Source organism: Phyllostomus discolor, chromosome 6 (genome assembly GCF_004126475.2).
Source record: "Phyllostomus discolor isolate MPI-MPIP mPhyDis1 chromosome 6, mPhyDis1.pri.v3, whole genome shotgun sequence".
Taxonomy (NCBI): domain Eukaryota; kingdom Metazoa; phylum Chordata; class Mammalia; order Chiroptera; family Phyllostomidae; genus Phyllostomus; species Phyllostomus discolor.
Window position 1 is genome coordinate 87,930,495 of NC_040908.2, and position 21,331 is coordinate 87,951,825.

The window sequence follows — 21,331 nt, forward strand, 5'->3', positions numbered from 1 at the left end:
CCATTAAGCTGATCAGCTGTTAATGTAATCAATCTGTAATCAGCATTCAGGTTTAAGCACCTCAGGGTGGTGCAGAGTAATTCCTGGGGATGGGAGGAGGGTGGAGGTTGCTTATTGCTTCCCCTCAGGCTGATGCCATCCAGAGAGGAGTGCTCTGTCTGAGGGATATGGCTTCTGCAGTGTGGGGGATGGCTCACCACATGGATTGTGGTGGCTGTTCCCTCAGTCCTCTTCTCATAGCCACTGGCCTCAGACTCTTCTTAAGTGTCTCTAGTGCACTCTGCCCTCCCTTTGCTGGCACCCAAGGTAAGTGGCTGCAATGAAATTTTGTGCCTTGGCCCTTTAAAAGGCTCTCTGTGTCTCAGCAGTCTCTCCCTGGCCAACAGAACACCTACTGGTTTTCACAGCTATATGTTAATCTGGGTTCCTTTTTATCTCTGGTGCTATAGGCTGGGGAGCCCAGTGTGGGGTTTATACCCCACACTTCTCAGGGGGATCATCTCTGCTGCTGAAATACTCCTCTGGCACTTCAGCTGCTCCTTTGGGAGCCCAGCCAGCCTTCTCACATCTCCTCCACACTCCTACCAGTCACATTGTGGTGAAGTGTTTTCTTCTGTCTGTCTTTGGTTGTAAGGGTTCTCTCCAGCTAGTGTTCAGTTGGTTATTCAAGATGCTTTCTATACAACTTAGTTGTAATTTCAGATTGGCCCTGACAGGAGGTGAGTGTAGCTTTCACTTACTCCTCTGCCTATCTTAGATGCTCAGTGGATGCTTTTAGTTCTTATATGAAATACCTAGATAAGCAGTGTCTTCTCCCAAAGTAGAGTTGTGCTTTCTGGTGATAACAGATAATAAGCTCTACCAGATAGTATCTTTCTTTAAAAAGAGCTTGATATACATAAATTTTTATATTCCAGGTTTCTGGCTTGGGCACCTGGGTGATTGGTAATACCTTCTTGCCAAGATGGGGGAAAAGAATACATTTTGTAGAATAGATTTCAGTTTTGAACCTACTGAGTTTGAAATATCTGCAGTATAACCAAGAGAGAGTGCAAGTATTGATTTGTTGCTGTGGGTACAGATCTTGGAGAGCATTTTGAGTTCTGATATAGTTTGGGAGTAATTAGCAAATAGATGGGAATGAAAGAGATGGACCTGAAAGTACACAGAGAGTAAGAAAAAGGCTTGGGATAGTAAAATACTTTAAAGTACAGAAGGAAAGGTTCCTCTAAAGTATATTGAGATTAATACCAGGGGAGTATTATATCATGGAAGACAAGGTAAGACAATGCTTTAAGGAGAGAATGGTCAGCAGTGTCAAGTAGTATAAAGAGATTGAGTATGAGGGTACCTAATGTGTCTTGTTGGGGTTAACAATAAGGAGATTGGAAGTGACCCTTAGAGCAGTTTCAGTAGAGTGTTGGGGATTGAAGTCAGATTGTGGTTGACCTTGGGCAGTGAATGTGATATATGGAAATGAAGGATAGTAAATGTGGACAGTTCTCAAAAAAAAAAAAGTTTGCTGTTTAGGAGAAGAAAAAAAGCCAGGAGTAAGAAAGCATGGGTTTATAGACATGTTCTGTAAGAGAAGAGAAAAAGTTGATTGGAATTTCTTTGTTTTACTCTACAAATTTTTGAGTACTCTTTAGGACTGACTGTGCATTTAGTGGTGAGCAGTATAGATGTGGTCTTTGCCCTCTGTAACACAAATAGGTAGAGATAACATATTTAAGTAGGGAACAATAAATATGTCCTCTGCCATAAAAGATGGAGTGAAGATCCTGAGGAAATGGAGAAAAAAGTCACTTAAAGGCCTTGATAGATTTAAAGTCAAGTTGGATGGATTGGCCTTAGGTGTAAAGAAGGGCTTTTTGGCTCTGGACGGAAGGAAAAGAGCGTAGGAAGTTTTGCATACCCACAAATTAGTTGTGCAAATTTAATAATTCAAGTACATTATGCAAAATGCAAACAAATGATATTCGAAATACAGGATATAAAAAACTATGGCAGAAATCCTGGTGGCATCCAATTTAATTAACTTATACCTTCAGATTTAGTTAACATCCTGATACAAGCAGTCGGCTGAATTGATTGTGCCTTCAAAGCTGATTGCATTCCTGCTGGTGAGCACAGCCTAAGACAGCAAGAGGGACCATTAAAAACCAGAAAAATGTGGAAACTTCAGTGCTCTAAGGAAGAAGACAAAACTTCTTTCTCCAAAAACAAGGGCTTAAAGGAGAAATACATAGAGAAAGGAGCAGTTTATAATAAGAACATAATGGTCTCTCTGAAACTCCATTAAGGAATCCATTCTAAATAGTAACTTGTCCAAGGGAGGATTGCATCCTGAGATTTATTTTTATATTGCCAAGAAATCTCTGGGTTTCATGTAAACTTTTTATATAGCAACACAATAATATTTTAATACAACATCTTTTGCTATCAGTAAAGTAGGGTCTGAGGATTTACCACTAAGGAAAATATTATATTACCCAAAGAGAATAGAAATACATACTCTATAGCATGCACAGTAGGTGAATTATATTGAATCTGCTGATTTGGTATTAAAATGTTAGTAAAAGAAAATACAATTTGTGTGTTTTAAAATTTGCATGACACACTGGGAGATGCAAAAGAAACTAATGAAAAGTTATTTGGAGGGCATGGGTAGTGACAAAAAGTATGACTTGTCACTTTTATGTAAAGTATAACCAATAGAAAATAAAATAAAATTTAGCACAAAAATACAGTAACAGTATTAAGGCCTAAGAATTCTGATTTTCCATCTGTTTTGTGATTTTTTTTATTAATAATCAGTCATTTTTCCCTTTTTGTCCAATATTTTGCTCAAAACATTTGAATTCTTATAAACTCTCTGTATAATAACTTTTAAATGTATTATTTAAAATAATTTCAGGATCCTATTTTGAGATAATGGTAGATTCACATGCTATTATAAAATAATAGAGAGATCCCATGTACCTTCTCCCAGCCTTCTGTAACGGTAACATTTTACGTAACTTTAGTACAGTATCACAGTGAAAATATGGACGTTGATAACAATGCACCTACCTTATTTAGATTTCATCAGTTTTGCATGCAGTCGTATGTGTGTGTGAGAATTTATTCTGTACTGTTTTACTGTGTATAGATCTGTATGACAACTACCACAGTCAGGGTTGATTCTAGACTTTTAAAAGAATATTGATTTTCAATGATAGAGACATTTTCATAGGTTTTTTTTTTCCTTCTAGTGTTTTAGAACAACACAAATTGACAAAAGAGCAGTGGGAAGAAAGAATACAGAACTGGCATGAAGAACATAGAGGAATGCTGAGGTATTTGGATGGCTTTCTTCATGTTTTCCTCAAATTAAAGTATTTTTATTTTATAAGTATTACTTTGTTTTAAAGTATTTTTATTTTATATTGATTATTACATCAGATTGCCCCTCCAAAGATCATTTGACTTATACAAATAAAACACTACCTTTCAATTCAAAGTATTTTTGTAATTTGTTTGATATTAGGTACTCTTACTTAAATATGTTACAATAAGCTTTATTTCAACAGGGAAGATTCTATGATGGAATACCTGAAGATTGCACAAGATCTAGAAATGTATGGAGTCAACTATTTTGAAATAAAAAATAAAAAAGGAACTGAATTGTGGCTAGGTGTTGATGCTTTGGGTCTGAATATTTATGAGCATGATGACAAGTAAGTAAATAGTGAACTAGTCACTAATCAGTTGGCTTGATTACCTTTATTACTTTTTTTTCCAAATTAAAAAATTAGTTTATGCTATATAAGCTTTCATTTATCATATTTTCATTTTCTCAACATCTTGTGATTTCAGTTATTTCTCAGTGTATTTATCAAAATGGGTGAATTCACTTTTATTTGAAGTATGCTTCCTGATCTCTTGTGAGTTATGTCTAGTAACTTTAAAATGTATTTCCTCAGTAGGTGAAGAATAATTCCTTAAATGTTATGTGTGGCATACAGGTTGAAACTGAAATTAATATATGTAAGAAATCAGAAGCAATGAGACAATGAAATTAAAACGTGATTTATTGTGTTTGTAACACTTTTCGGTTTAATATTTATAGGAATTGTTTTGATTTTTTTGGATATTAGTAAAGCAGAATATTCCTGTATTAAAGATAGTGAACAGTGTAACTTTATTTTGAAATTGACCAGGTATTTTTATGTTTAATATAAAGTACATCAAGCTCTTTCAGCAATTTTTAGGAATGATAGTTACAACTGCATTATACCTTTCTTTAATTTATTTACCATGACATATAAGCATCCAAGTCTGTGCCTATGTCACCTTCCCCAAAGGCATTTCTCTTTATTTTGGGTTGGCTCCAGATTTTTGGTTTCATTATTACAGGTATCTAATGAAACACACATTTCTAAGCATATACATACATGATGATTCCAAAAGAGAGCATTTTGCTAATTTTACTCGGATATATTTTTTCATTTATATTACAAAGCAAGTTAAAATGCTATACCATTCAGAAGGGAAAATTTTTGAAAAGCAAAAATAACAATAAGACTATTAGACCAAATATTATTTTTTCTGTTAAAAATTATTGAGCCAATTTTTATTAGATTATTCATTATATATATTGATAAAGGTAAAGATGGCGAATATGAAAGAATGGGTTAGCTCAGGACAAGAGGGAGGGATTAAGGATAGTGGGCAATGGGTTCTTTGGTCTTTTCTGTAATGGTTCAGTTTCATTTCATATTGAGAATGTATTTGCCTGTTACTTATATTTTTAAATTAAAAAAAAAAAATAGGGTACAACTTTAAAAGGTTAGTTAGGTTATTTTACCAACTCTGCTACTAATTACTTTTGTGACCCTGGTCAAGTAATTATTAACTCTGTGAAATTTGAGTAACTGCCAGACTCACCTCACAAGATTGTTGTGAGAATTGTATGAGGAAATTCTTCAGAATTTTTAGAAGTAACATGTAAGTGTAGTATAATATTACCTTAACAATATTATAAGCCTCCCTTTTCAATGGGTAACTGTGACGTATCTTCATGGCCATTATAAAGGATAGTGTGGTGCATGCATATTGAGTAAAAAATGTTTTTTGTAGAGAAAATTATTTGATGGACTGCAGTCAGCCTGCTTAAGAATTAAAAGGACTATAAATAGATAGAAGTTCATACTCTGTTACCAGAATGCTGGCTAAATAGCTTTGGCCAATATAGGTGTCACAGTCATTCATGCTCTTGTTGGATAGCGGTGGTGCATTTGATGGACAGTCCAAAAACATGAAATATATGACAAGCAGAAACACCATTACTTGTTCCAGTCTGATTCCCTAAATATCTGTGTGTGGGATGGTAAATGGGGGCAACAGTTTTATAGTCACAGAGTCAGAATTTCCATTCTATTTATCCAAACACTTGTGTATATGAGTGTTTAAATTTTTTTGTGGGAGAAGTCAGTCACATATCATAAAATTAAGGCTATTAAAGTGTACTGAAAATTTAGTGTTTTTAGTATATTCATAAATAATGCAAACATTTTAATATTAAACAGGAAAGAAATTTTTAGTGACTTAGGTTCATAATTCACATGAAAAGTTATAAAAGCTGTCTTTTTTCCCCCTCTTAAACATATTTAAACTTATAGTTATAGTAGCTTAAGTCTAGATAGAGCTTGTGCAAACCCTAGCAGGGAAATCAAGGTTTGTGACACATTTATGGAATTTTTGGGATAGTCTTTGTTTTATGTGATTTTTAAAATTGTTTATTTACTTTTGGAGAGAGGAACGGTAGGGAGAAAAAGAGGGAGAGAAACATCCATGTGTGAGAGAAACATAAACCTGCACACCCCCAACTGGGTACCTGGCCCACAACCTAGGCATGTGTCCTGATCAGGGATCAAAGCAGCAACCTTTTGGTTTGCAGGCCAGTGCTCAGTCCATGGAGCCACGCCAGCCGTGGCTGTTATATGTGATTTAATTGATCAGATTCTTCCTTAAAAGATAATGTCAACAGTATGTTATGAGTAAGTTAATATATTTTGAAAATCTGGAACTCTGGTCATGCAACTAAATTGGCCCCAAAAAGTTGATACAAATTTTGTCCATTGTTTCATGCTTCTAATTACAGAAATGCCCTGTCTCTCTTATTTTTTTTTAAGGTTAACACCTAAAATTGGTTTTCCCTGGAGTGAAATCAGAAATATTTCATTTAATGACAAAAAATTTGTTATAAAGCCAATTGACAAAAAGGCGCCTGTAAGTAAATTTTTAAAGTGTTTTATGTATTTTAAATTTCTGCCACTTTGCTCTACGGTATTACTTGAAGAATGACATTGTTCATTTATTGAATTGATCCTAAGGAATATTCTTTTTCTATAGTTTAACTTTCCTAGTGATAAGATAATAAATGTTATTAAAAATACAAAGTTTCAATCTTACTATAATATGTAAATATTAGTATTTTATTTTAACTGAAACTTAAGGTATTAGGAGATGATTGAAAATAATCACCATTCCTAAGAGGCAATTTTAAAAAGCTTGTTAGTGTCTAGAATGTAGCAAAGGGAGCTCTGTTCTATATTCTGTTTATAGAGTTTTGAATCATAAATGTCACATTTTTGTAACTTAAAGTGTTAAACTTAAATCTTTATATTTAAATAGATTCTTTGATTCATCTAGTGTCAAGTGTACTGTTGTATTCTGTTAGTTATTGGAAAGACAAAAGGATGAGAACAATTCTAGTTTTAAAAACTTGACAGCTCTGAACAAAGACCAGTTTTGAGATAAATATGACTAAAGGTAAAACAAACAAAAAACACTCCTGATATGGAGGAACAGATGCTAATAGTTGCTTTGGAGAAGAAAAAATAATAAAAGACATTTACTGTATTGAGAGTCTAAGATTATTAGCCTCCCCACAAAACTGGTGGGGAATGAAACGGTGAGGAGCCAGTTATGTGCAAGTACAGGATACTCACTAGTCGTTAGGAAATCTTATGATTTCTAAACTGTATGTAATGTGACATTAGAATTCATACCACACACAAAATTTAGTACAGATTAATGTAAGAGAGACTATCCTTCAGGGAAGATTTTAAATTCAGAATACTTTATGTTTAGGATTTTGTTTTTTACGCACCTCGTCTGAGAATCAATAAGCGGATTTTGGCCTTATGTATGGGAAACCATGAACTGTACATGCGAAGAAGGAAGCCTGATACTATTGAAGTACAACAGATGAAAGCTCAGGCTAGAGAGGAGAAACATCAGAAGCAGTTGGAAAGGTACGGAATGTCATTCTTGGTACAGCCTTTCAACCTTGATTGATAGAAGTAGGCTACTTAAAACTTAAGAGCAATAGCCCTAGCCAGTGTGGCTCAGTTGGTTGGAGTGTCTTGTCAACCAAAAGATCGTGGGTTCAATTCCCACTTAGGGCACATGCCTAGGTTGTAGGTTCCATCTCCATTTGCTGTGTGTGCAAGAGGCAGCTGATTCATGTTTCTCATCACACTGGTGTTTCTTTCCCTCTCTAAAATTAATAAGCATATCTTCAGGTGAGGACAAAAATAAAATCATAAATCATAAAAATAAAATTTAAGAATGTTCAGTTTCTTTAACATACTCAGAATTTACATTTTACACTATTTTCACTATATTAAAATTGAATGACAGTATTATTGTCCTTTATAAAATGAGTATGTACAGTTTTCAAGTTAGATACCTGACATCATATTTCTGAGTAAATAGCTTTTCGTGATTTCATAGGTATGCTTATATTATGCTTGCCTCTCACTGACATTGGTTTGGATGTAGTATGAAATTTTCAAGTTTGCTTTGCGTGGGACTTTGGGTAAGAATATGCTGAATGTTTTTCTTTGAAACAGTGTCATGGGCATTGTAAAACTCAAAAAGTCAGTGTACAGAGCACAGTAACACCAGTTCTCCCTGCCAACAACACTGATGTCTTTAGCCATCATTCACTTAGACTTTCAAAAAAAGATACTGTTAATTGTATAAAATTGAGAGTTTTGAAGTGGAAAGATTGGTTAAAACTCTTGTCAGCCCTGGAACCAGATTACTGGGTTGGGCAACAAAAATCCTCAAATCTGATTCTAGATTAATTTAAACTTTGTGCTTTATTTGAAAAACTTAGACACCAAACTGAAGTTAACCTTTATTGAAGAAATCTTTGCAGAGTAGCATGCTAATTTAAGAAATAGAGTAGCTCCTAAAGAAAACAATATTGAGGAGCCCTAAATATATGTAAATTTATATATTTCAAACATTGGAAATTATATAATTTGAATCTAATAAATAGGCCCCTGCTAAATATAATTTTGCTACCTCTGCTTTTAGTGTTTGTATTTAATGATGTATTTTTTCTTAAATGTTCTGTGTAATTCCGATCTTTTATTAATTCAGATTGCTTCCCTCAATTTATCTGCCTTAGAAAAATTTACTGTATAACAAAACATTGTTCTCTTTTATAAAATTATTTTATTGTTGTTCAATTACAGTTGTCTGCATTTACCCCACACCGCTCTCCGCCTCCCCCATCCCCATCACCCTCCCCTGATTCCAACCCCCTTGGTTTTGTCCATGTGACCTTTATAGTTGTTCCTGAAAACCCTCCCCCCGCTATCATCCCCTCCTACCTCCTCTCTGGTTACTGTCAGATTGTTCTTTTTTTTCTTTTAATCATTGTTCAAGTACATTTTTCTGTCCTTTACTCCCATTCCAGCCCACCCACCCATCCCTCCCCACCTCCCTCCCATTTCCACCCCACCCTAGTTTTTCTCCATGTGTCCCTTATATTGGTTCCTGTAAACCCTTCCCATTCTCCCCTGAAATTCCCTCCCCTCTCCCCTCTGGTCGCTGTCAGCCTGTCTTCTATTTTAGTGTCTTTGACTATATTTTGCTTGTTTCTTTGTTTACAAAACTTTTTTTTATATAGGCATGAAACATCCCAGTAATTCCTGACTCGCCATTAAAGATGCTAAGTTGGTTTGTTGCTTTGGGCTCTGTCATTTTTTTACTGCTCCCATGTGGCTTAGGATCATATTGTGGTTCGAGTATTATATGGTTTTTAAAATAGTTCTTTATTGGGCTTTACTTTCTGTATATTCAGAAATCACAGTCTTCCTTTGTAGAGCATTACTATAGGACCCTCGCTGATACCTAAGTCCTTTATATAAAATGCTGTAGTATTTGCATATGACCTATGTATATCCTCCCCTATATTTTAAATCATCTCTAGATTACTTATACTACCTAGTACAATGTAAATGCTGTGTAAATGTTGTAATACTATATTGTTTAGGGAACAATTGCCAAAAAAAGTCTACATTTTCAGCACAGACAGAACCAGTATAGGCCTACCTACGTAGTACACGTCAGCAACAACATAACTATTTTTCAAATATTTTTAATTCACAATTGGTTAAATCCATGGATGAGGAACCCACAGATACAGAGACCTGATTGTATTATCCCATCCTCATCACTCAGTGATGTCCTAACTGTCCTGCTTGTCTGTAATGTTGATATGTTACTTGTACTCTTAAATATATTTGTTTACTTGCTCTTTATTTCTCAAGCATTGAGAGGCATGCTATATGGTTTTTAGTATATGTAGTATCATTAACAAGTACCATTTGGTGATGGTGCTATATTTTAGTTACTTTAAGGCCTAGATGAAAATAGAAGACTTTTACCCCCCCCTCCACACACACACAATAAGAATCCTATGGTTCCTATCTTGGATAAATGTTATAGCCTTTCATTAGCAAGCATTGTCTACTGTAGGAATTCAGTACCTGTTTTATTCATTTGAATGCCTAGAAGATGTTTTATATTAGCAACATAGGGATTTGGCAGGTGTCAGAAATGGCATGCCAAGTCTTCATGTATTCCCTGCTTTACAGGTCAGACAGAGAGAAATGACAGCTGTGTATGTGGAAATAGTTTTGGTCAAGCCCACTGACAAAGCAGCCAGCAGACATACTGGGGGGAATGCTCAGAGGTATGCTGCCTGTGCTGCTGGACTCTCGTGGGCAACAACAGTAGTTGGGAAAGGGCAGCAACTAAGTGGTTGCCTCTAGGTTGCAACGAGGGGAAGCCTCTTCCCCTGCAATACCTTGATATATGTGATCTTATTCTTTCCCCATAACTCTCATAACTTTGGTTTTTTCACAATGAAAATGGTGTTATGTATTGGTTATGTATAACCCAGTACCATGGGTTATTGATCTCTCTAGTCTATGCTCTGAAGTTATTTTCATCCAAATCGATGATAATTGATTCTATAATTCTGAACATTTTTTGTATGGCTAAAATTGTTACCAAATTTAAAAACTAAGAGTCTCAAGTTTACAATTCAAATTCAGATGCTTACGCCCCATTTGTAGGTTAGCTATGGGATATTTTGTGTCATGGGTGGCTGCCTGTATCAATAGGACACGGTGTCATACAAAGAATACAGGCTTTAGAACTAGATAAATCTGGGTTTCAGTCCTTCTCTAACACTTGTTGGAAAAAACTGAGCCACTGTCCTCTTACCCTTCATATGAAAAAAATAGTTATACCTTCAAGGCTTTTTGTGAGAAATAATGACAGTGATATATAAACAATTAATAAATAGTATCTATCATAATAATTCTTAATATTGCTAATGCATAGCATGAATAGAAGTTACATATTAGTTTTTTATGTTAAGAAAAATGTAATTGGGTCCACTATGATAGTCTTTAGAAAGTAAGGTATTCTAAAAATTTTTTGTATGTTAATATAGAGAATTGATAGCTTATTAATGTTATTTGCATTCTTAAAATAAAACAACTTGATCAAATGAGTATTTCTAAACCCAAACTCTAAATAAAATATTTACATCTGTGATTTAGATTTACATCATTATACAGGAGGCCTCATGGGGAAAGTGGGACTTTACTAGACCTTTCAAGTTAGAAATAGGCTTGAGAGTTAGAGACGGGGGTGATATTTTCAGAAAAGGAAACCAGCATAAGCAAACGTGTAGAGTTAAGAATATGCATGGCTTGCCTAGAGGCCAGTGAATATACCAGGTTGGTCTGGTATATTCACTGGCCTGAACATTGTTTAGGGGAGAAGCAGGCTCTTCAGTTTCATGAGGGAGGTAAGACAGACCTGCAAAACTAGGTATAACTAAAGGATGTGGTGAGCCAAAGGCATTTGTTTTCATTGAGTATAAGTTGGTGGTGGCTGTAGTCACAGGAGAATTCTTGTAAGATATGAGACATAGGCTTCATAAGAGTGCAGCAAAGTAAACTGTGTATTGTTTTAAATATTATAATCGAGTACCTGCTGTTCATTTATTCCATTTTTTGGTACAAAGGCTAATTCCCTGCTCCCACCCCGCAACTTGCTTGTGGCCAAGTTACCTTCAGTATTTTTTCCTGTTTCCTTATCTCCTTACCTCCATCCTTGAGGAAGAACAAATGAAACATCAATAGGGGAAAAATAAATGAAACCAACACCCATCTCCACAAGGGGCCATATGTATGCCAGAACTGCATGTGACAGCTTCTGAGTTCATGGATGTTACTGTAGCCATTAGGTCTTGCGATCTGGTTTGTGGTGTGAGTCTCAGGGCCTTGGAGGAAGGCAGGAAGGTAACTGTCTTAGGGAACTGTGACAGCACTGGATGTGATTGAGCAGAGGCTGGGGAGACTAATCAACATGCTAGGACTGCTGGCAGCCTAGCATGAAAAAGAGTAGCCCTTGGCCATACTAGCAATTACTTGAAAATTACTGTGCTTTTGCTTTCAGGGACAGCCTGCATTTTCAGCTTCCTAAAGAATACAGAAAAGGCAGCAACCTCTGTGGGACCCACCAGGCCCTTTCTTTTGCTCAAGGAAATTGGGAAACTTACTCATTTAAGCCTCTATCACACGCATATCTTCTAGAGGGAGGGGTGAGGTCTCACAAGTCCTTAAACCTCTTTGCCTGCACATACTTGTGTATACTCTATAGATCAAAATAGGATAGGGAGAAAGGGGTGAATGTACTGCAGAGCTTTGAGGCTAAGTTTGGGGGGGTGGGGGGTTAGTGGTTGACTCTTTTTTTTGCTGTTGAAAAAGTACCTCGTAGGGAGCTGGAACATAGGTGCAATTCTCCTTAAATGAGTGAGCTTCAGGCCCTAGAATCTTACATGCTATGAGGATTCATTAAACTGGTTGGAGATGTTTGGTGTGACTCTTAAACCTCATGTTTGGTTTGGTGCATAGAAGATCAACATCAGTTATCTGTCTTACCTCTTGCTGACTTGTCATAGTGTCACAATTCTGTTTGTCCCAAGATGGATTCACTTTCTGTATTGGGGAAAGATGGGTACCTAGGAGTTGCAGGAATTTTTTAATTTGGGGTTTACAGAGTAAGGAAAACAACTTCAATGAAACTTTGCTGAAGAATTCATCAGAGGCTGGAGGTTGAGAAACTAGGTGACTTTTGTGCCTGGCATTTAGAATTGACACTAGATGGCAGTGATGTCTTTTGGGGGGTATTTAGACATATTCAGGTAAGTTTCAGAAAGGAAAATATAATTAATTTTTTAACTAAAAACTTATTCCCATTAAAGTGATGGCAATATTGAGTGTTGATTAAACTTATTAAGTAGGTAATATTACAGATGATTAATACAGTGTCTCATCTTATTCTTATTTATGTTCATACTTCTGGCCTTCAACAGAGTCATACTCATGGTAGGCTCTTGTTTGATGGACTAATTTGGCTATATTTAAAAGAAACAGTCTCATTAGGCCCATGGCAGATGCAGCTAAATGATGGAGGCAGTCTTTCCACCTAGCTCTCATGGTGATATTTTTAAACAGCATTATATAGATAATGCTATTTATCTGTCATGCTAATGGAATTGTCAAAGGAAACATAACTGATTTGTCATCTTGTACCTAAGCATAAATTGGTTCTACCTTGGACATTAAACTTGCATTACTTTATTGCTAATTATTGCAAATTGTTGCCCTCCCAGTATATTTTATTGTTTAAAATAAAACAGCTTTGTGTGCCCTCTTACTGCTCCTGATAAGCTAAAGTCATTTTCTTACGTATGTGTGGCAACTCTGCAATTAATTCCTTTTGTGCTGACTTCTAACTGTGAAAGGTCATTGAGTATGCAAGTGATAGATCTACTTTTTTCCCCTCTGTACAAGTCTGCATTTTATGTTTCTTTTCTTTTCTCTTTCCTTTTGCTTTTCCTTTTCCTTTTTCTCTTCTCTTCTCTTTTTCCTTTTCTATTCTATTCTATTCTACTCTATTCTATTCTATTCTATTTATTTTTAGAGAGCGGGGAAGGAAGGGAGAGAAAATATCAATGTGTGGTTGCCTCTCATGCACCCCCTACTAGTGACCTGGCCTGCATCCGATGCTTGTGCTCTGACTGGGAATCTAACCAGCTACCCCTTGGTTTGCAGGCCTGTGCTTAGTCCACTGAGCTACATCAGCCAGAGCTGCATTTTAAAATATGCTTTGCACACAAGAAATACATTTGACAGTTTTACTTTCCTAACAGTTTTGAAAATTTGTCCTTTGAGGTTCTTTCTAAAGTGGCTAAGTTTTTAATGTTTTTAAAATACTGATAGACTATATTTACTGTGACCCCACAATAAAAAACACATTATAATCTAGTATATGTGTATTACTGTATTTTTCTAACTATAAGATGCACTGTTTTTTTTTTCTTCTTTTCTTTTCCTCACCCCCCCCAAAATTTGGGAGGAATAATTGTTATTGCTGCTGTTGAGTTCTGTTTACAGTTACATTGGTGAAATATTATGTTATTTATGTTATTAAATATTTTACCACATTTTTTGTTTCAAATTTTTTTTTCCCTATTTCCCTCTAAAACCTAAGTGTGTCTTATGGTCCAAAAAATATGGGTACTTCTATATTTTCAACTATAGAGTTTTTTAAACACAGATGAAATAATAAAGACATAATATTTATGCTGTAGTTTCTTCTTAGTTGATTTTTCTAGTTATTAATTTGTAACAAAACAATTGTAATTCCTTTTAAGGGCACAGTGGAGAATGAAAGAAGAAAAGATGAAATAGCAGAAAAGGAAAAGGAAAGAATAGAACGGGAAAAGGAAGAACTAATGGAACGTCTAAGGCAAATTGAAGAACAGACACTGAAAGCCCAGAAAGGTAAGATTCTTTTTACATTGGATTCAAAATTGTTGCTCTGCAAAAAGGAAAAGGGACTGTGGACATGAAGAACAGTGTGGTGACTGTGGGAGAGAGAGGTATATGGGGACTAAATGGTAATGGGAAAAATACTATAAGAATACAATAAAAATATAAAGATTAAAAATAATAATAAAAGAAAAGAAAAACTACTAGAAAAAAAGATTTAAATTTAAAAATTTAAAAATTATTGCTGTTGTCAAGTAGTAGTATTTCCTTAACTACTATTAAAACTTGATTTACAGAGAATAATTACATTTAATTGCTAAATTAAATTTAGTGGAATTACATCATAAACGTGTTTAAAACACATTCAACTATGCATTACTTATGTGTTCTTCAAGTTAGTTACTTCAACAAGTATTTTCATGTGTACTCTTATTCTATATTATAAATGACTGTTATTTTATTTCTCTTGTTTGAGGTCCCTACACAACACATTTTTATACTTGTTGGCATGTAAACAAAAGCATTTATGCAGTGCTTATGGATATTAAGTACCTTAAAGCCGTATATAACTTAAGCCATTTTCAAAGCTATTCTGACTGTATAAACTTTTGGACTCAATCTCTAATTTGATTTCATTATATTAAAAAACTATACAACATAGAGAAATGTTGTGAAGAACATGCTTCCTAAGCAGTATGTAACCAAAATGCTACAATGTATACAAAGGGTACATTAGATTTGGAGAGTGTGCTTTATAGTCAAATAACTCTGGGATATATTACTTTCAAACCACAAATAATGGGGGAACAAAAGGAAAAGGTATTGAACAAAATAAGATGTTTGTCTCCGTCTAAGCAGTAGTATCTCTGGGGCTAACATGAATCTATTATTTATAAAGCTCGAATTAACACTTGCTTTCCTGACAACTGGTAGAACCAGCCATTAGTTCTGTTGGAAATAAAATAAAGTTATTACTCTATGTAGGGTTTATTACCCTAATAACCTCATATAGGTTTATTTTTCATCCTAACACCAGTCTACTTGGTGGGGAGATGTTCTGGGAGCAAGTGGGTAGAGTAATTTGTAATTGGGTGTGCAGGGGAGGAAATCACAAAGATTGCTATAAATCCACAAACTGGTTGATCATTTTAAATTCCAAGAAGATTGGAAATAATAATTTCTAGGGTAAGAAACAAAAAACCTACGTTTTGTTCTCACTCATTTAGAAACCTCACTTCTCAGAGCTAGAAAAGACCTAGAAACTCTTTTAGTTCAAAGCTAAGAGGTAGAAAAGAGTTTTTCACAGACCACAACACGACGGCAGAACTTACTTTCTGAATTCCATCTTAATGTTGTTTTCTACCACTTTAGATGCCTTTTTCATTAGTTAAAGTGGACATTCATGAAATGCCTGTTTTGTGCTGCATTTTAGGAATACAAATCTGTGGTGGCAGAAATATTAGTAACGTGAGGTAATACGGTACTAAGTGCCATGTGAGTAGTATACACAGTACTTTTAGAGGTAGAATGTTGCAAAAGAAAAAGAAAATTTTGGAATGTACTCAAGGTGTGGTGTTTTTTTTTTTTTAAGTTTAAATTTATGATATTGGTTTGACTTTTAGAGATTGAATGACAGGACTTTTTCATTTATATAATACCATTTCCTGAGAGAATAGCTACTTACTAAATCTTTTAATCTCATTTTATTAGGATACATGGGAAACATTAATTTATACACACGTAAGGCTACTCAAGTAAAGACGTACTAAAGAATATAAGGAAGTTAGAACATAAGAAAGAATATAGAGCATCCCTATGGAAACAATTTTTAAATCAGTCATCTTAAGGAAAGGACATCCAGTTTTTCTTCCCTACTAATAAAGCTTTTCCAGGCTGTCCTAAAATCTGTATGATTGTCTTGCAAATTATGCTAAAGTCTTGTTCAAATGCAGTAACTTTGGCCATACTTAAGTCATGATATTTAATAGATTAACCTATATTTTTTGTTTGAGGAGAAAACTTTCTATATTTTATTATTATCATTTTTTTAATTTTTTTTATTAAAGTAGTTATTATTTGAAATGGGACACAAATCATTTAATAAAAACCCATTTCTTCCATTTTACATTTCTCTAATGTATCAGTGTGTAATTATCTTTCTTTATTATTTTCTTTTAACCACTTTTAAGCTTAAATTGATGGCTATATTTGAATATAGCCAGGTTTGCGTTCAGTTACTGTTCCAACAAATAACAAAGTGAATTCCCACCTTCAAAAGACAAACCACAGGAGAGAGTTGGGGGTGTAGTGATTTCATTCTGGATACTTGTTAGTCAGTGTGCACTGTGTACTGTTCTTAACAGAGAATACAGATCATTTATATAGTTTTAAGTGCAGTGAGGAAGAAGAAGCGTGTGGATGTGGTAAAAGTAGTAGTTAATGTGAGTAGCAGGGGTTTGTCCACTTTCAGTTTACATGGTTTACAAATAGGAGCTAAGCTTTAGTTCTGTCATTAACTTAGAATATGACCATAAGCAAGTTATTTTAACCTCTCAATTATCTAATGTTCCTAATTTCTAAAATAGGAGTAAATAATCCCTAACTTAGTTTTCTGAGATTTTCTGAAATTTATAGTTATATTAAAAATGTTTTGGGCCCTGGCTGGCGTAGCTCAGTGGATTGAGTGCGGGCTGCGAGCCAAAGTGTTGCAGGTTCGATTCCCAGTCAGGGTACATGCCTGGGTTGCAGGCCATGACCCCCAGCAACCCACACATTGATGTTTCTCTCTCTCTCTCCCTCCCTTCCCCCTCTAAAATAAATAAATAAAATCTTAAAAAAATGTTTTTTCATTGAAGGATAGCATAGAAAATAATGTGCATACCTCTTAGGTGTAAGGTTTATGAGTTTTTACAAAGCAAATTTATTTTTGTAACTACCTAGAACTAGGTACAGAACATTACCTATACTTAGGGATCCTTCCATGTGTCCCTTCCCAATCAATTTTTTCACTCCAAATGTGACATTCTAATTTTATATCATCATAGAGTTTAATCTTATTTATTTATAGTAGCTTTGTTGAGATAAATTCATATACCACACAACTATTTAAAATGTACAATTTGATGGTTTTTAGTATACTCCTTGAGTTGGGTAACCATCAGCACAATTTTAGAACAATTTTATGATCCCCCAGATAAATTCCATATCCATTTGCAGTCATTCTCATTACTTCCCAATCCTCTCTCCCCCAACCCTAGGTAACCTTTTATTTCTATAGACTCCTGTTCTGGACATTTCATATTAATGGAATCATGCAAATGTGGTCTTTTGTGACTTGTCACTGTCTGTCACTGAGCATAATGTTTGCCAGGATCATCCACGGGTGTAGCATGTATCAAGTACTTTCTTGTTGCTGAGTAATATTTCATTCTGTAGATAATACTACATTTTACTTATTCATCAATTTTTGGACATTTAGGTTTCCACTGTTTGGCTATTATGAACATGCAGATTGAACATTTGTGACTGGTTATTGTTTTCATATGTGTTAATTTCTTTTGGATATAAGCTTGGGTGTGGAATTGCTGGGCCATATGGTAACTCTGTGTAACTTTTTGAGGAACTGCCAAATTAGTTTTTAACACTACTGCACCATTATACATTCCCACCAGCAATGTATGATTTCTGCACATCCTCACCAACACTTGGTTAATGTTTGTCGTTTGGATTATAGTCGTTCTAATAGATATGAAGTGGTTTTGATTTGCATTTTCCTAATGGTTATAGTGTTGAACATCTTTCCAAGTGTTTATTGGCCATTTATATCTCCTTTCTGACCATAAGACACACCTAGGTTTTAGTGGAGGAAAATAGGAAAAAAAAATTGAAGCAAAAAATATGGTAAAATATTGAATAACATAAATAACATAATATTTCACCAGTGTAAATGTAAACAAAATTCAACAGCAGCATTAACAACCATTATTCCTCCCAAATTGGGGGGAAGGGATGTGCATCTTATAGTCCAAAAAATATGGTATTTTCAGATGCCATGCCCATTTTTCAGTTGCGTCGCTTGCCCTTTTGCTGTTGAGGTGTAAGAATGCTTTATATATCTGCATATAAGTCCTTTCTCAGATATCAGATATATATAGATATAGATATGTGAGCACCATTACTTTGTTGATGGTGTTCTTTGAAGCGCAATGGTTTTAAATTTGGATGGAGTCCAGTTTCTTGTTTTGTTGCTTGTGTTTTTGATGTAGTGCCTGAGAATGGTATTGTCTGTTTTTGCACTACATGTAAGTGAATTCATGCACTGTTATATTTGGCTTTTTTATGTTTTTAGCTTGAATTTATGCACGTAGCTATAGTTTGTTCTTTTACGTTGTTGTTGAAATATTCTATTGTATAGATATACCATTATCCATTTTACTGGTGGTGGTTATTTGGGATATTTTCAGTTTGGGGTTTTTATAAAATAAGGTGGCCATGAGCACACATGTGTTAATTTTTGGGAGACATACTCTGGGGGTGGAATTGCTGGATAACAGCTGTACTCTTCTATTGCAGGTACTGTCACTATTGTTTCAAAGTGATTGTATCAATTTTTATTCCTACCAGTAGTGAATGAAACTTCATATGCTCTGTATTGTCACCGTTACTTCCACCACTTGTTATCATCAGGGTTTCTTTGTCATTTTGTTTGTTTAGGCGTTCTAGTGAGCACAGTGAGTACAGTACATTGTCTTGGTGACTGATGATTTTCAGCACCTTTGTGAATGCTTTTAACTATAGGTAAAGTGTCCTTTCACAACTTTTGCTCATTTAAAAAAAATGGATTTTCTTCTTTTCAGATTGATCTGTAGGAGTTCTTTACATGTATTGTAAAATACCTTCTCTCTATGGTTTGTTTACCTTTTTTACTTTCTTAAAGGTGTCTCTTAATAAAGAGTTAAATTTTAAGTTTCATTTATCAAACTCTTTTCATTATGGTTGTTAATATGTTATTCTGAACTACCTTCTAAAAGCTTTGTTTTGCCTTTCACATTTAGATCTACAGTCTGTATGAAACTGATCTTTGTAAAGGTCAAGGGTTTTTCCCAATATGTATTTCCTTTGTCACAAATTCCAAAGACTGTATATGTATGGGTCTGTTTGTAGACTCTGTTTTGTTCCACTTACCTCTTTGTATATCCTATTGCAAATGCCACACTGTTCAATTACCAGTTGTGTCTAGAAAGATTTGTAACTGACATCTCATAAATGAATAATAGATGTACAACAAAATATATGCAGTAAGTGCACAGTGATTGTCAAAAACAAGATAACTTTGGGCTTACTATTACTTGGATTTTACGTTAGCTACTATAGCATTAGTTATTGTTGCACTTACTACTTTCATAAATTATGAGCCTGAAATTGAGAAAAGGAAAATAATTAGTGTAGGTTTTGTTCATTGGGTGGAATTAGTGAAAAGGTATTATAGGGAGCCATCTAGCTTATAACAGGACAAGCTAAATCTGCAGAAGAATCTAATATCTGCCAGTACTGGACTACTCCAGTTGAGTCAACAGTTCAGATATTGTGCATATTTTGCAGCATGTACCCGCTTCTGTTGTATTGCAGGTGGTGTATTTCCTGGATCATTCTGGGTAGGCAGTTTTCTCTTTTTTGCTTGCATTAATTATACTTTTCCTCTCATCTTCCATAGCCTCCCATTCTATTTATTTGTAATCATCTTCTGAGTAGAGAGCTTCTGAAGAGGAAGTTTTGGAGATGGGAAGTCCAAGAGAGGAAAATCAGTTGTTGGGATGTCTTTGCTGCAAACTTCTGTTTGCTAAAGATGTCTTACAGTTTCTGAATGCAGCTTTTTTGTTGGGTCCCCCTACCTCCCAAGCCTGGCCTTTTCAGATGTTATTTCCTTAACCTTTCCTCCTTGGGCACAGGAGGAGTTCCCGTACTCTTTCCACTTGCAGTTTTGTGGATTGGTGGTTATACATATTTTACTTCTTTTTTTGAGTGGAGAAGTTCAGTGCATGATTCCAGTGTCTCACTGTTTTGCTAAAATAAAATTAGTAGTGTATTTGGTCTCTGTCAAAGACCTTATGAATTTTTAGAAGATATTTCTCTGTGGAGGGGCTTTGGATTATGGACCTAAATGTTGGAAGTAAATGAAGGTAAAGATTGATAGGTTGAATTTTCATAATTAAAGGGGACTCTGGCCCTCAGATACTTTGCATAGGATTTGTAAGATGCCTGAAGATCAGTTTCTGCATTATTGTTAGTATTCCTCTGGACTTTGATTTTTCCCTCATGATTTGCTTATTTCCCAGCTCTCCTAGATAAGTAGTCATCATAATTATTTTAACATCCTTATTTGCTAACTTTACTATAATCCATTGTAATACTGGATAATCTCTGGGTCTAGTCTATGGTCTAATTTTTGGTGGCTGGTTAGAGGGGGGTCATTTGGTCCCATCTCCTGGTAATTTTGGTTGAATGCCTTAGTATATGGAAAGTTTTAGATACTAGGGGCAATATTATTTTCCTTAAGAGAGGATTTAATTTTGTTTTGACTGGCAGAATGTGTACAGATCACCTTGATGGAGTTGAACTGGGTTTCAGGCTTTGTTAGTTGGTCTCTTTCTGGTTTTCATTCTCTGGTAGCCTACCCCTTGGGTATGTCATCTGAAAGACTATATTTATGGGCCTTCTGTCTCAGAGGACCCTGAACTCCAGCCTTTGACTCCCCAGTTGTCAGGAGTGACAGTCTCTCTGCTCAGCTGTTCAGCCTCTTCCAGCGGCTTCTTCTTTGTTTACTAGTGTCTAACCCTGCATGGAAGTATATTTTAGGAGGTGGCAGACATATTGCGGGGAAGTAGCAGACAGATTTGGGCTTACTTGTCTATTTACTACCCTTCATGATCTTGGCATCTCCAGCCTTGGATGCCTTGATTGCCCCAAAGTCTAAATTCATGTCTTCTCAGCCTGGTAGAACACTGCAGGCCTCAGGCTCTGCATTCTCTCCCACCTCTGTTCCACTCTACTGGGAAGAGGGTATGGGGAATAAATGGTGACGGAAGGAGATAGGACTTGGGGTGGTAGACACATAATACGTAAAATATACA

At 35.2% G+C, this 21,331-nt stretch overlaps 1 protein-coding gene across 1 annotated transcript in view; it reads left to right on the forward strand.

The window, feature by feature from the left end:
- Nucleotides 1–21,331, forward strand: part of RDX (radixin) — a 70,883-nt gene that overhangs the window by 40,550 nt on the left and 9,002 nt on the right. Inside the window, 6 exon segments of the mRNA XM_036028597.1 lie at nucleotides 3,255–3,338; nucleotides 3,573–3,719; nucleotides 6,177–6,273; nucleotides 7,138–7,301; nucleotides 11,656–11,663; nucleotides 14,091–14,213. Coding sequence (XP_035884490.1) covers nucleotides 3,255–3,338; nucleotides 3,573–3,719; nucleotides 6,177–6,273; nucleotides 7,138–7,301; nucleotides 11,656–11,663; nucleotides 14,091–14,213 — 623 coding nt within the window.